The 13660-nt window shown below is 36.7% G+C and overlaps 2 protein-coding genes across 3 annotated transcripts in view; one reads left to right on the forward strand and one right to left on the reverse strand.

The window, feature by feature from the left end:
- LOC134656893 (flotillin-2) overlaps positions 1-13660 on the forward strand; it is a 384591-nt gene that overhangs the window by 88005 nt on the left and 282926 nt on the right. The gene's annotated exons all lie outside the window — the stretch shown is intronic.
- LOC134656980 (uncharacterized) overlaps positions 1-13660 on the reverse strand; it is a 32194-nt gene that overhangs the window by 13687 nt on the left and 4847 nt on the right. The window contains exons 4-6 of the mRNA XM_063512545.1: positions 10174-10194; positions 10024-10037; positions 5211-5384 (exon numbers count right to left, since the gene is read on the reverse strand). Coding sequence (XP_063368615.1) covers positions 5211-5384; positions 10024-10037; positions 10174-10194 — 209 coding nt within the window. The remainder of the gene's footprint in view (positions 1-5210; positions 5385-10023; positions 10038-10173; positions 10195-13660) is intronic.

The raw sequence follows: 13660 nt of genomic DNA on the forward strand, positions 1-13660 counted from the left end.
AATATTTTTTCTAATCTTTTAATAATATTTATATCAAACTTGAATAATATTACTCATACAATTAAGGTTTGCACAAAATGACATGTTGAAAAGTAATATCCATACATATAAAAGTTATTATAACAGACAGTAAACAATGAACCGATTGAAAACAACAAATATAACGCCTATAAAACAACAGTAGCAATTGTTAGTGTAGTAGTAAAACTAGACATTTTATGAGGTAATAAGTAACCATATTCTTCTTCTTCTCAGTTCCAAGATTTAGGGAATTTGGTATTTAAAGTACCAAATTCCGTAACTCTATCCTTCAGTCACTTATTCTGTTTATGAAAATCACCAATGCTTAATCGGACATCACATTTTGCAAGCTTCGTACTAAACTACTAACTGCCCCATACTCATAACGTGGTCTGAATTCAAAACTCTAGTTTCTATAACATGGAATGAAAAACATGGTAAATCGGAATCTTTGAACTTAGAGTTTAAAGTTTAAATAATACCTCGATAAAAGTAACAAAATACATAAAGCCTGACCAGGAATATATGATCACGCGCCATGTTGCGGAATTTCACTAAAACAATTTTTTTCATACTAGGTATACTGAACTGTCACCCTATACATGAGAATAACAGCGCCCTCTTGACAATAATCATAAACTACTGGTCAGGCTTTACCGTAAATCGGGGTGAATACTAAGGCGTAAGTATTCTGATTGTAATAACAGGTTATGTTATGAATTTAATCTGGATGTTAGGGATATGATCTGTCAGTGCCAAAATAGACGTTTTTTTACATCAGTACATTTTGTTACATATTTATTAGTCTTAGTACCAGTTGCAGCATCCGTACTTGACAGACTGATCAACGTTAGCCGGCGCCGCGACGGTTTACTATGAAACTCTCCATATAGTACAATAAAATTTAACGAACTCTTTAACAAAGACAAGTTATAGTTTGGTGCAACCGACCCTTAGAGCTATGTATGCTTTAAGTTATTAGTGGATATGATGATTATTTTTCGTTGGTCGTGCACATGTTTATCTCTCCACTCCACATCAAAAAAAACTTGAAAAGATCGCTCGTTAGTCATTACATTACCCATAAAATCGCATGTTGCCCATATTGTTGTTGTTATTTTAACGTTTGTTTACGATCTTTAATTAAGAGATACCTATAGCTTGTCAGAAGCGTGCAAAATAGTTATTTTCGATACAAGTGCGAAAAAGAGGAAATTCGAAACGAGTGGCGATAAATTAAAACACGACCGAAGGGAGTGTTTTAAATCGACACGAGTTGCGAATTACCTATTCGCACGTGTATCGAACAACGTTTTACAGTCAGAGATGTACAAAATGGTTTTAAAAAAGCATTTAAATACAAAATGCAAAATACTTTACAGTACATATGGGGCTACTTTTCCGCACTAGTGCGTAAAATAGCACTTTTCGTGCGTATGTCGAAACTTTAAAGTGCCATATGTACTGTAAAACGTTGTTCGATACACGTGCGAATAGGTAATTCGCAACTCGTGTCGATTTAAAACACTCCCTTCGGTCGTGTTTTAATTTATCGCCACTCGTTTCGAATTTCCTCTTTTTCGCACTTGTATCGAAAATAACTATTTCAGATTTACTATTTCAAATGCAAAATACCAAATAGTTTTGCGTTATGTATTTCAAATGCTAAATGCAAAATAGGTATTTTCAAAATACTTTTTCAAAATAAAATACCTTTTGACCAAATCTCAGATATTTTTATTTATTTTAGGTATTTGTCATGAGAAATAGAGACACAATGCAGAGCCGAACAAAAACGTCTAATAACATGGCACCTTATGCATGACATTTTGGTCATATTTATCAGTACGCGTATCAATAAATTCTGTTATTAATAATAATAATACTTCGTCTAATAGCGAAGAGTCTCGACCAACATCTTGAGAGACTCTCGCTAGGTGGTTGGATCAAGGGCCAGATGCAGAAGGCGGTGATCTTGGACACGGCGCGGATAGTCCGCCGGTTCCTCTCTCTGCAGCCCTGACCACCGGCAGCTTGGGCCTTGCCCCGCTGCTGGCGGCACCCTAGGTTAGGTTTTTTTAAAATATTTTTATATTGTTTTTGTAAGTGTTTTTATATTTTAATTTTATATCCATATTGTAATAAAACCTAATTTAAGACGAAAATAGTAGTTTATGCAACAGTGATATAATAAGGGTTCTTAAAATTCAAGGGTCGAAGTTACAAAACGAGACGTAGTCGAGTTTTGTAAAAAAAGACCCGAGAATTTTAAGAACCAATTATGAGCTGTTGCATACATTACTTTTTCTATGACAGCTGCAGCAAAAAAAAAAAGGTATTATTAAAAAAAAGAGTTATTATTAAAAAAAAGAGTTATTATTTAAAAAAAATTGAGTTATTATTTAAAAAAAAAAAGAGTTATTATTGTAAATGAAAACATACCTCTTTCAATCAAGATGATCGGAACTTGTATCTTTAAAAAAAATAAAGCAGTTGTATTATACTCATAAGATGACTGCTATTATGAGCCTATAGACAAATCATTCAAATGACATTGCTTTAGATATCACTGTCAGTCATTTAATTGACACATTTAAGTGCTGGAGTAGAAAAATGAATAAAGAGTATTCTCACTTAAAATAATGTAAAAAACTAGACTAACGAAAAGAGAGCCATGGCTCCATTTTGTGACTTGTGTGGCCATTTATTTCGATTGATTCTATGTAGTTCTTATTTTGTTATTATTACACTTTTCTTTTATTAATAACAACTGGACTGGTATTGTTAAAAAGTGAAAAAAAAAAACATCGTTTTTTATTTATTACGCTTTTTAACAATACCTGGCGCTGGCGCCAGGCGCTAGCAGGCGCCTCTATCGGTCAATTCGGCAATACAAGCGTCATTCGTTCATTTCATTTTGTCTGACTGGTAATGTTGGCTAAACTTAATCACAAAGTATTTTGCATTTTGAAATGAATATAAAAATGCAAAATACATCTCGAAAAGTATTTCAAATAAAATACAAAATGTTTTTTACTAAAAGGCATTTAAATGCAAAATACAAAATAGGTATTTTGCATTTTGTATTTGCATTTTAAATAGAAGTATTTCAAATAAATCGCATCTCTGTTTACAGTACATATGGCACTTTAAAGTTTCGACATCGCACGAAAAGTGCTATTTTACACACTAGTGCGGAAAAGTAGCCCCATATGTACTGTAAAAGTATTTTTTCTACTCGTCGACTGCAATGCTTGAATTAAGACTTCGTATACCAAAGTGAAATCGCATACTTTTTTCACTATGGGACACCAACTCAACTATAATATTTATTTCGATACAGTTTAGTCAACTATAATATTCATTTCGATACCGTTTAGTCAACTATAATATTCATTTCGATACAGTTTAGTCAACTATAATGAAATTGACCAATCGAAAGCGCGGAGCAAGTACCAGGGCCTCATGAGTTACGAGAAGGTGTCGTTGACCAACCGGCCAGGGGCGCGAGGCCCAGGGCCGGGTCGCGTACGAGTACTTACGAAGGTATCGCGGCTGCTCGCGCAACTTAGCTGTATACTTTTGGTTTTTTTACCTACATATATGATTCTTCTACTAGTTTTAAGTATTTTTTTGTTGACTCGTAGAAAAAATATTGTATACAATAGTGATATAATCAAGCTTTTCAATCTCGTACCTTTACTTAGGCAACTCAGCAAGCTTCGTTGCCTAAACACGGTACTCGACTGAAAAGCTCTCCATTATATCACGATTGTATAAAATACTATAATTGATCTCTTGTGTAAATTATACAAATAATCGCGATCATGCCTACCTACCGTTGCGAAACTTACGTCAAACTTACGATTCTTGCTCATTTATATTCGTAAACTGTATAAAATGTTAACCGATGGGTCTATTAATGTAACTGGTTACTCACACGAGTACGATTATACTAATATTTTTACACAGTATGTCCTAAAACATTAAATACATTTGCTACTTCTATTTAGTGGTACTAGACTCTAAAGTCTTCGGAAATAATAAAAAAGCGGCCAAGTGCGAGTCGGACTCGCCCATGAAGGGTTCCGTATTTAGGCGATTTATGACGTATAAAAAAAAACTACTTACTAGATCTCGTTCAAACCAATTTTCGGTGGAAGTTTACATGGTAATGTACATCATATATTTTTTTTAGTTTTATCATTCACGACCGGTCTGGCCTAGTGGGTAGTGACCCTGCCTGTGAAGCCGCGGTCCTGGGTTCGAATCCCAGTAAGGGCATTTATTTGTGTGAGCACAGATATTTGTTCCTGAGTCATGGTTGTTTTCTATGTATTTAAGTATTTGTATATTATATATATCGTTGTCTGAGTACCCACAACACAAGCTTTCTTGAGCTTACCGTGGGGCTTAGTCAATTTGTGTAATAATGTCCTATAATATTTATTTATTATTATTTATTTATTATCATTCTCTTATTTTAGAAGTTACAGGGGGGGGGACACACATTTTACCACTTTGGAAGTGTCTCTCGCGCATACTATTCAGTTTAGAAAAAAATGATATTAGAAACCTCAATATCATTTTTGAAGACCTATCCATAGATACCCCACACGTATGGGTTTGATGAAAAAAAAATTTTTGAGTTTCAGTTCGAAGTATGGGGAACCCCAAAAAATTTTTTTTTTCTATTTTTGTGTGAAAATCTTAATGCGGTTTACAGAATACATCTACTTACCAAGTTTCAACAGTATAGTTCTTATAGTTTCGGAAAAAAGTGGCTGTGACATACGGACGGACAGACAGACGGACATACAGACAGACAGACATGACGAATCTATAAGGGTTCCGTTTTTTGCCATTTGGCTACGGAACCCTAAAAATCAGTCTACTACGTCCCATTGCTGGACACAGGCCTCTTCTCATGGGCGGGAGGGCTTGGGCTATAGTCTCTACGCTCGCTCACCCAATGCGGGCTGGAGGCTTCACCTTTGATTTTCTTCGCGGATGTATGCAGGTTTCATTACGATGTTTTCCTTCACCGAAAAGCTACTTATGGTATATCAAATGGTATTCTGTACATAAGTTCCGAAAAACTCATTGGTCGAGCCAAGATTTTAACCCGCGACCTCCAGATTTAAAGTCGGACGTCAGATCCACCCATTCGACCACAGCAATATACTAACCTTAAACTCTTCAACTTCCGTGAGCCGATTGCTAAGCACGCACCCAGCAGTCCCGGCGCCTATGATGACGAAGTCGTACTCCGAGTACAGCTCCCCGGCGTCAGGGGGCTCTCCGAGGTACAGGTTGTTGGTGTCGCGGAGTAGCCCCGACACTGCATCGAAGAGTGAGGGCTGCTGCGAGACCACCCCGCTCACCACGCATGATAAACTGAAATATAATAAGTTTTTGGCAAAAATTTCATTTTTGGTACAAGCTTTTATCGCTGACTGTACTTTTTTTTCCACAGATAACTAATACTCATCGAGACAATTCTAAAAACCCCAACCACAATTAGGTTCCATTGTTTTATCACAGAGTTCCTATAACTACCTCCTGTCTCCATCATCAGATCAGCTCCATGGTACCATAATATTGCATTGTCACCCGACTTACACACGTATGCAAATTTTCAGCTTCATCGGAAACCGGGAAGTGGGTCAAATTTAACTTGCAAGATTTGATTACAGACAACGGGACAGGTGAAACTAAATAAAAGCTTGTAAAAAGGCATGAGTGGAAGTCAACCGAAACTTGTTACAACAATTAACTAACCATTGTTAGACCTTATCCGGTTGCAATAAGGTCTACAACGGTACTGTGCCTACTGTGGTGGTCAACTTCGATTTTGTGTTAGGTTAGGTGAGCGCGATACCACTCAACTCATATATTCCAACGCCTCCTGAAGCTCTGGTTGTATTTGTTGAATTTAGATTTTTGCTGCGCTGCTCAGTCCAGGTTTTGCTTGGGAACTCGGTCCGCGGTTCCGCCTTGGTAGTTTCGCAGTGGAGGTGACCTACAGCCATGATAATGACTTCTTTTTGTTCCATATTTTCTGTACTTAGGGCATATGACGTATTTTAATGATTTCCCCGACACTTTAAACTTATATTCGCAAAAAATCCTTTGTTGGACGAAGGTATTTAATGTATCTGTCGGAGGCAGATCGTAAAATCGGCCATATCGAGATATTCCTAGGCATACCATGAAACGCCGCCATTTCATGATCTGACCAGCGACTACCAGCCATATCGTTCAAACATCAACGTTTGACGATTTGCCTAGCGACGTTTAGGCATATCAAATAAGTAGGGTGTGATATTCCTAGGCATATCATGAAACGCCGGCATTTCATGATCTGCCTAGCGACCATCAGCCATATCGTGCAAACCTCAATGGGTGATATTCCTAGGCAGAGCATGAAACGCCGGCATTTCATGATCTGCCTAGCGACGACCAGCCATATCGTGCAAACCTCAAGGGGTGATATTCCTAGGCAGATCATGAAACGCCGGCATTTCATGATCTGCCTAGCGACGACCAGCCATATCGTGCAAACCTCAAGGGGTGATATTCCTAGGCATATCATGAAACGCCGGCATTTCATGATCTGCCTAGCGCGACCACCAGCCATATCGTGCAAACCTCAAGGGATGATATTCCTAGGCAGATCATGAAACGCCGGCATTTCACGATCTGCCTAGCGCGACCACCAGCCATATCGTGCAAACTCAAGGGGTGATATTCCTAGGCAGATCATGAAACGCCGGCATTTCATGATATGCCTAGCGACGACCAGCCATATCGTGTAAACCTCAAGGGGTGATATTCCTAGGCATATCATGAAACGCCGGCATTTCATGATCTGCCTAGCGACGACCAGCCATATCGTGCAAACCTCAAGGGGTGATATTCCTAGGCATATCATGAAACGCCGGCATTTCATGATCTGCCTAGCGACGACCAGCCATATCGTGGAAACCTCAAGGGGTGATATTCCTAGGCAGATCATGAAACGCCGGCATTTCATGATCTGCCTAGCGACGACCAGCCATATCGTGCAAACCTCAAGGGGTGATATTCCTAGGCATATCATGAAACGCCGGCATTTCATGATCTGCCTAGCGACGACCAGCCATATCGTGGAAACCTCAAGGGGTGATATTCCTAGGCAGATCATGAAACGCCGGCATTTCATGATCTGCCTAGTGACGACCAGCCATATCGTGCAAACCTCAAGGGGTGATATTCCTAGGCAGATCATGAAACGCCGGCATTTCATGATCTGCCTAGCGACCACCAGCCATATCGAGCAAACCTCAAGGCTCAAAAGGAACGTAAACTTGTATTAAAAGGTACGATCTGCTGGCAACACCTCGGACGCAGCGTCATATAGAATGCAGCGCCACCAGTGGCAAAAAGTGCAATTATTTTACGATGCGATCGGTTATGAATGAAGCTAGGAATTTGACGAATACATTGCTCCCATCGATCTGCCGAATCTTTTATAAGACAGATCGTGATATGCCTGAGTTAATTTTAGTCAGATCATGAAATGGCGGCGTTTCATGATATGGCTAGGAATATCTCATCAATTATTTTACGATGCGCCCGGTATGAAGCTAGGAATATCAACGAATACATTGGTCTGACCGATCTGCCGCCTCTTTTATAAGGCAGATCGTGATACGCCTGGGTTAATCTTAGTCAGATCATGAAATGGCGGCGTTTCATGATGTGCCTAGGAATATCTCGATATGCCCGATTTTACGATCTACCGCCGACATATCTAAGTATCACATATGTATTTTACTGAATAAATGACCTTCACGTGGCCGTAACCTATTAATACTCATTATTGTACAATTGTAATTCATTTTTGCTACAGAGGTCGTACGTTCGTTGATACTCTGGTCAAATACTGTCAGTAACTTTAGGCACCAGGATATATTGCCTTGATCTTTGATGATAATGAGTGAAAAGTTCATTGCTGTTCTAATCATCCGACTATTTACACTCAAGAGCAATACCTACGGGGTTACTTTGTATGGATATTTGCATTGCACTTGAGTGTAGCAGGTACATGTCGAATCGATATCTTGCTTATTCATCATGGCTTACCCGAAATAAAAATAATTGAAAAAATAATTTATGAAATAAATTGTTTGCAGTAAACTTAAGTACTTATTGTGCAAGATTTTGCCATTGGCATCCAAAGAACCCTTTCTTTCAAATCAAATATTTAAGATTTTACATGAATATGACCAAATTTGGTACAGCTTATTATAAATAAATAAAAATACGGGATATATACATTCAATTTTTAAAACAAATACATACCTACCTACCTTGCCCTTTTTCCAATCGACACCTAGTCACAAGCTCTATGCGGCTCGTGACTTATTTGTGACGTTAAATGAATCTTGCCGGGATTCGAAACTAGGAACACCGGCTTCCTATTTAGGCAGTCACTATCGTTTAGGGCTGAGCGGCCTTCCAAACTCCCACGGATCCAAAAACTATATCAACAATTTTTATTGAATTTAAATCAAAATTCAACAAGAATTGGTTGATAATGGCGACTTGTAGATGAGAACACTCGGACAGCCAGACAGACAATACGAAATCATTTTTGCCCAAGCTGAAACGGAGATCTTCGCACTTACTCGTCCAATTAGTGCAAGACAAGACTTAAATGTTACTAAAAATCGTAGGATCTGATAAATCACAGTTAGATTATATTAATCTAGGTTTAGAATAAGGAACCTGGAACCTACCTTAAGTATATGATCCACAAATTTTTCATATCTCGTCGCTTCACGAACCTTTCACGGCTGAGGTAATAATTTGACTGATCGCATAACAGTAGTGCACAATTTTATCGAACTAATTGTCGTTTGTGAACATAATAACTAATACCTGTGGAAAAATCACGTAAATAGCCTGTTATTAGTTATGAGATTTGCCATTAAGGTCTTCATCAAAAGGTCTGACGCAAAGGTTTAGTTTGTTTTGCTTATCGTGTGTATACTCATTTAGCTTGCATGATTAGTCGATTGACACGTGATTAATAGCAAAGTTCTAGATTTTTCGTATACTAAAGGTGCAGTGCTCGTAACTGAAATGGTGGAAAGAAGTAATCGATTAAAAGGTTTATCATTTTCGAGATTGTATAGTATACGGTTACGGTTATAAAAACATACCTGTTTAACGACAGTTGTATGATAGAAAACAATGTAGTGGAACTAGTTTTTCTAGAACTAAAAACAATACCTAGGTGTATTTTTAAACTGAATAGGTAAATGAACTACTCAACTACTCATGATGACTCGTGGAAATGATTATGTAGCTAAATTAAAGTCTGTTAAGAAAGGATGATGTCAGATCTGCTGTCGATGATAAAACCGAATCCTTTATACGGGTGACATTTGAATCGTGATCAGTAATATGTTTTTCTAACTCCATAAACAAGCAATTTAATGCCCATACTCTTACTAAAATCAGACAAGATTTTTTATTTTTTTGTTTATTTTTGTCATTTATTTTAATTTTACAAGTGGATTTAGGATATTACAACGGCTTATTAAGATATTTAAATTAGTAAATTGAAACGCCTCTTTGAATCGGAACTGTCATTGACATCAATTTTGTCATTTGTCCACGTTAGAAATAAAATTTACTTAATTTTTCATTTGAAATATCTTACAAAGCTGTTTAAATACCATATTGCCACTTGTAAAAGTAAAATAAATGACAAAAAATAAACAAAAAAAATAAAAAATCTTGTCTGTTGTTTATGGAGTTAGAAAAACATATTACTGATCACGACTCAAATGTCACCCTGTAGATTTTTTTACCACATTTTTTTTGGTTATGAGGCGCTAAAATTTGTTGTTGTTTTTCTCTACACGTGGATTAAAACGTCCCACGTCTTGTGTTTGGGAAATCCAAATCTAATTTTAGAATTGGTTTCACCAGTCGGGTGAGCGAATGCACGCCATTAATTGCAACTTAGGTATCGATTTAGATGGAACTCGAATAATGTCACTGTGGTTAGCACTACATTAAAGTGCAACAAGTTACCTACTGGAATGCATAGGTACTATGTTGTTACTGTAAATATTCGTTATTATTTTAAGTTAAAACGCGTTGCCCAGCATAAGAAGTCTTCCTTATAACATGTTCACGGACGGTACGTCGCGAGACGTAAATTAACTACCTCGTTATATGGCACCACGCCCGTCGCCATGATTTTTACTTTAACAAGATTGCCACTCCGTCCACGGAAGCCAAGTTTTCATAGGATCTTAATGAAGTCAACTATCTTTTGCCATTTTAGCCACATCACAAGGCTCTTTAGTGAATTGTAGTGTCATAGCAAAATCTTCAGGGTGATTTACCGACCACATCTATCGCCAGTATAAACGATAACTCACGCTAAACCGGGCCGGGGCCGGGCCGGAGCTTCCGGCGCTTCGTTTTCTATGAAAATCACCATGTTATCACCGATCAGCCGTCATAGAAAATCACCATGTGATCACCGATCAGCCGTCATAGAAAATGACATGTCGGACGCCTCGGCCCGGACACGGCCCGGTCTAGCGTGACGTATGTATTACGAGCTGCCATATTACGAGTTTTTTTTGTATGAGAATCTATACATACTGCTATCAATATTTGGCACATCTTTTATAGAAAATGCGATGTGATAGTACACAGACGAAAATTATACCTATTAAATATATCAGAAAATATACAAAAAAAAAACAGGATAATGGTAACAGTATTTATTTTTAATCAATGATATTATTCATCAACACTTCTATATAAAATTACAATACCTATGTATATTTACATTCTTATCAAATTTTAACTAATTTTTAAAGATCATATCTTTTTACAATAATATAAAGGGTCAAAATAACCTGTAGGTATATAAGAAAAAAAATATGGTCAAATCAATTTGCACTTTGCAAAAGGATTCCAATAGTCAAGGTGCTGATACGACACAGAGGTCAATACAGTTTTATATTACATACTAAGTTTAACAAGAATACCAATATAACACAATAGAATGTTATAACGTATTATAACATTGAAGAATGGGACTAGGTACTATTACGGTATAGCCAAGATAATTTAAAATGTAACAAGACTAACAAGTATTTTCTAACCATGTTCATCTCAATTAGGTATATGTAACTATAGGTACATTGTTTATTTAATTACCAAGTACAGGTTACAAGTTCTAGTTTGACGTAAGTTAACGTCATTACGAGGGGAAAAACCGGGTGATCAATTAAGTGTGGAATATTTGTGATCAATTTAAAGTTTTTGCGCAGTGACTAACAAAAGTAGCTTGTTGATTTGTTGAGGGCTAACCTTTAAGGTCCCTTTTCCGCGACCATAGAGAAAAAAATCCGCGACTAATTATTGAAAGAGGTATGTCAGGCTCGTAGCAAGTGGAAATCCATGGTCTCTGCCTACCCCTCCGGGTAGTATGTATGTATGTATGTATGTATGTGTGTATGTATGTAGGTATGTAATTATTGAAATGAAAATATATGATAACAGGATTCCAAGCATGTGATTCAGAAGTACAGATATGTCCATCACATCTGCCAGACAGATCCAACGGAGGCATCTGCATGTATACTGTATGTGCCTAGCTTTCGTGCGAAAGTATATGACGGAGTTTTGGAGTCACATTTAATGTTAAAATAAACTGTCTAATCTAGAAAAAGAAATGCTTACATGCTCTTTATTTTATAAGTCAGTAGAAAAGATGATTTTGTGAGACGCTACGAGTTTTAATTAGAAAATGAAAAAAAAAATTGTGCGTTGTGGTTTCGTGTGTCCCATGTGGTTTCGTATTATCCGATGTGATAATTAAACTCAAAATTATTTCTTGCAACGAACATGTGCATCGCTTTCTTGTAGTGTGTCAAGTCCAAAGTTTGGCATTAAAGCTTAAGAATAATCCTTACTACTACGTTAAACTAAGGAAAGCTTATGGCACTATTAAACTTTATATGTTTCCTGTGAAATATTGAATAATTGTGGTTTCTTCTGACTAGGGCTTGCAATATCGGACGGTTTCCAATTCCGGAACTGATTTTCGATATTGGGTCCCAATTCCGGAATTCCGGAACTGGTTCCGGAATTAGGGTTTATCATATTTTTATTATATTTTTTAATAAAAAACACCAAAAAATATGAAATACTGATACTTTACGTTTATTAAAGAAAGTATTGTTTTGGAGGAATTTAATCTGAAGTATTATTAATCGAGAAATATCAATAAATTGAGTAGTGCACCTTATTATTATGGTCACTTTTATTCACTTCTATGATACGGTGTATTTATTTGGGGAAACTACGGATACTAGCAATCGCGGTTACATTCCCAATTTTATATAATGTCTAAATATAATGGCTTCGTAGCCTAGTAGGTAGGTAGGAAGTGGCCCTGTTTACAAAGATGAAGGTCCTGGGGTTCCGATCTCGGTAAGGTCATTTATTTGTTTATGGGTTAAGGTTGTTTTCTATGCATTGAAGTAGGTATTCAGCTATAGGTACATATTACCTTTATGCATTACCGACTAGTGCCAAAAACGCAAGCCTTATTGAGATTACGCTTTTGAAGTTTGGTTTTTTCCTTACTAGTTCCTAAATTCCTAATTCAGAATATAAGCTTCTACAGGATCCGAAAATTACATCGAGGATACTTCTTTCTGAATTGAGAATAAAATATCCAAATGTTTATAAATTATAAATCAAAAGTTTCGCGATGGTAGGATTCTGGGCAAGTAAATGTATGACTTTGCTTAAAAAGCAAGTATCAAGAGAAAAAAAAATATGGTTAGGTTAAGGGGGTATGTTAATGCATGCTGCTAGACTTCAGACTTTTATCAGTGACGGCTAATAACACCAGCATAGTGTAGTTTTCTTGGAAATTTTCAGTAGTATACGTATTAAAATCTAATAATAGTACTTAAATCCAATTCCGGAATTTTCGATATTCAGTGGTCTCAATTCCGGAATTGTAATATCGGAAAATTTGTCCGAGATTCCGGAATTTCGAAATTCCGGAATTCCGGAATGCAAGCCCTACTTCTGACACAGTGAATCACAAGAGTATCTAGGCAGCTAGCTATTGTAGATAATGTTATCCAACTATGTACTTATAAATATGTTTCTATACAAATAAATACTTACACATGTTTTACGTTTGGGTAAATAGGTACCTATGACTTTTTGTTACAACGTAATATGTGCAGTCGACGTCAAAAATATGTTTACATTTTTGCATATTACATGTAACATATCTTTGACGTCCACTGTACATAAGTAGGTACAGTTAAGAAGGTATCGACTAATTTTGTTTTTAAGTTTAATTATTGATAGTGAAAATGTGTAGGGAAAGCATTTTATTCCGATATTGTTAGATTTTGGTTTTGATAGAAAAGTAATTTTTTTTTAAATTTAACTTAACAAGTATTTTTTGGTTTTACAAGTACATAGTAACAAGCATACGCCAGTACTTGTTTGTTACCAGTACGATATTTATACTACACGCTTATACCGGGTGTGTCCTGTCCTGTATCACAAGCAAGAAATTAAACTGTAGGCT

This window comes from Cydia amplana, chromosome 19, assembly GCF_948474715.1.
Source record: "Cydia amplana chromosome 19, ilCydAmpl1.1, whole genome shotgun sequence".
NCBI lineage: Eukaryota > Metazoa > Arthropoda > Insecta > Lepidoptera > Tortricidae > Cydia > Cydia amplana.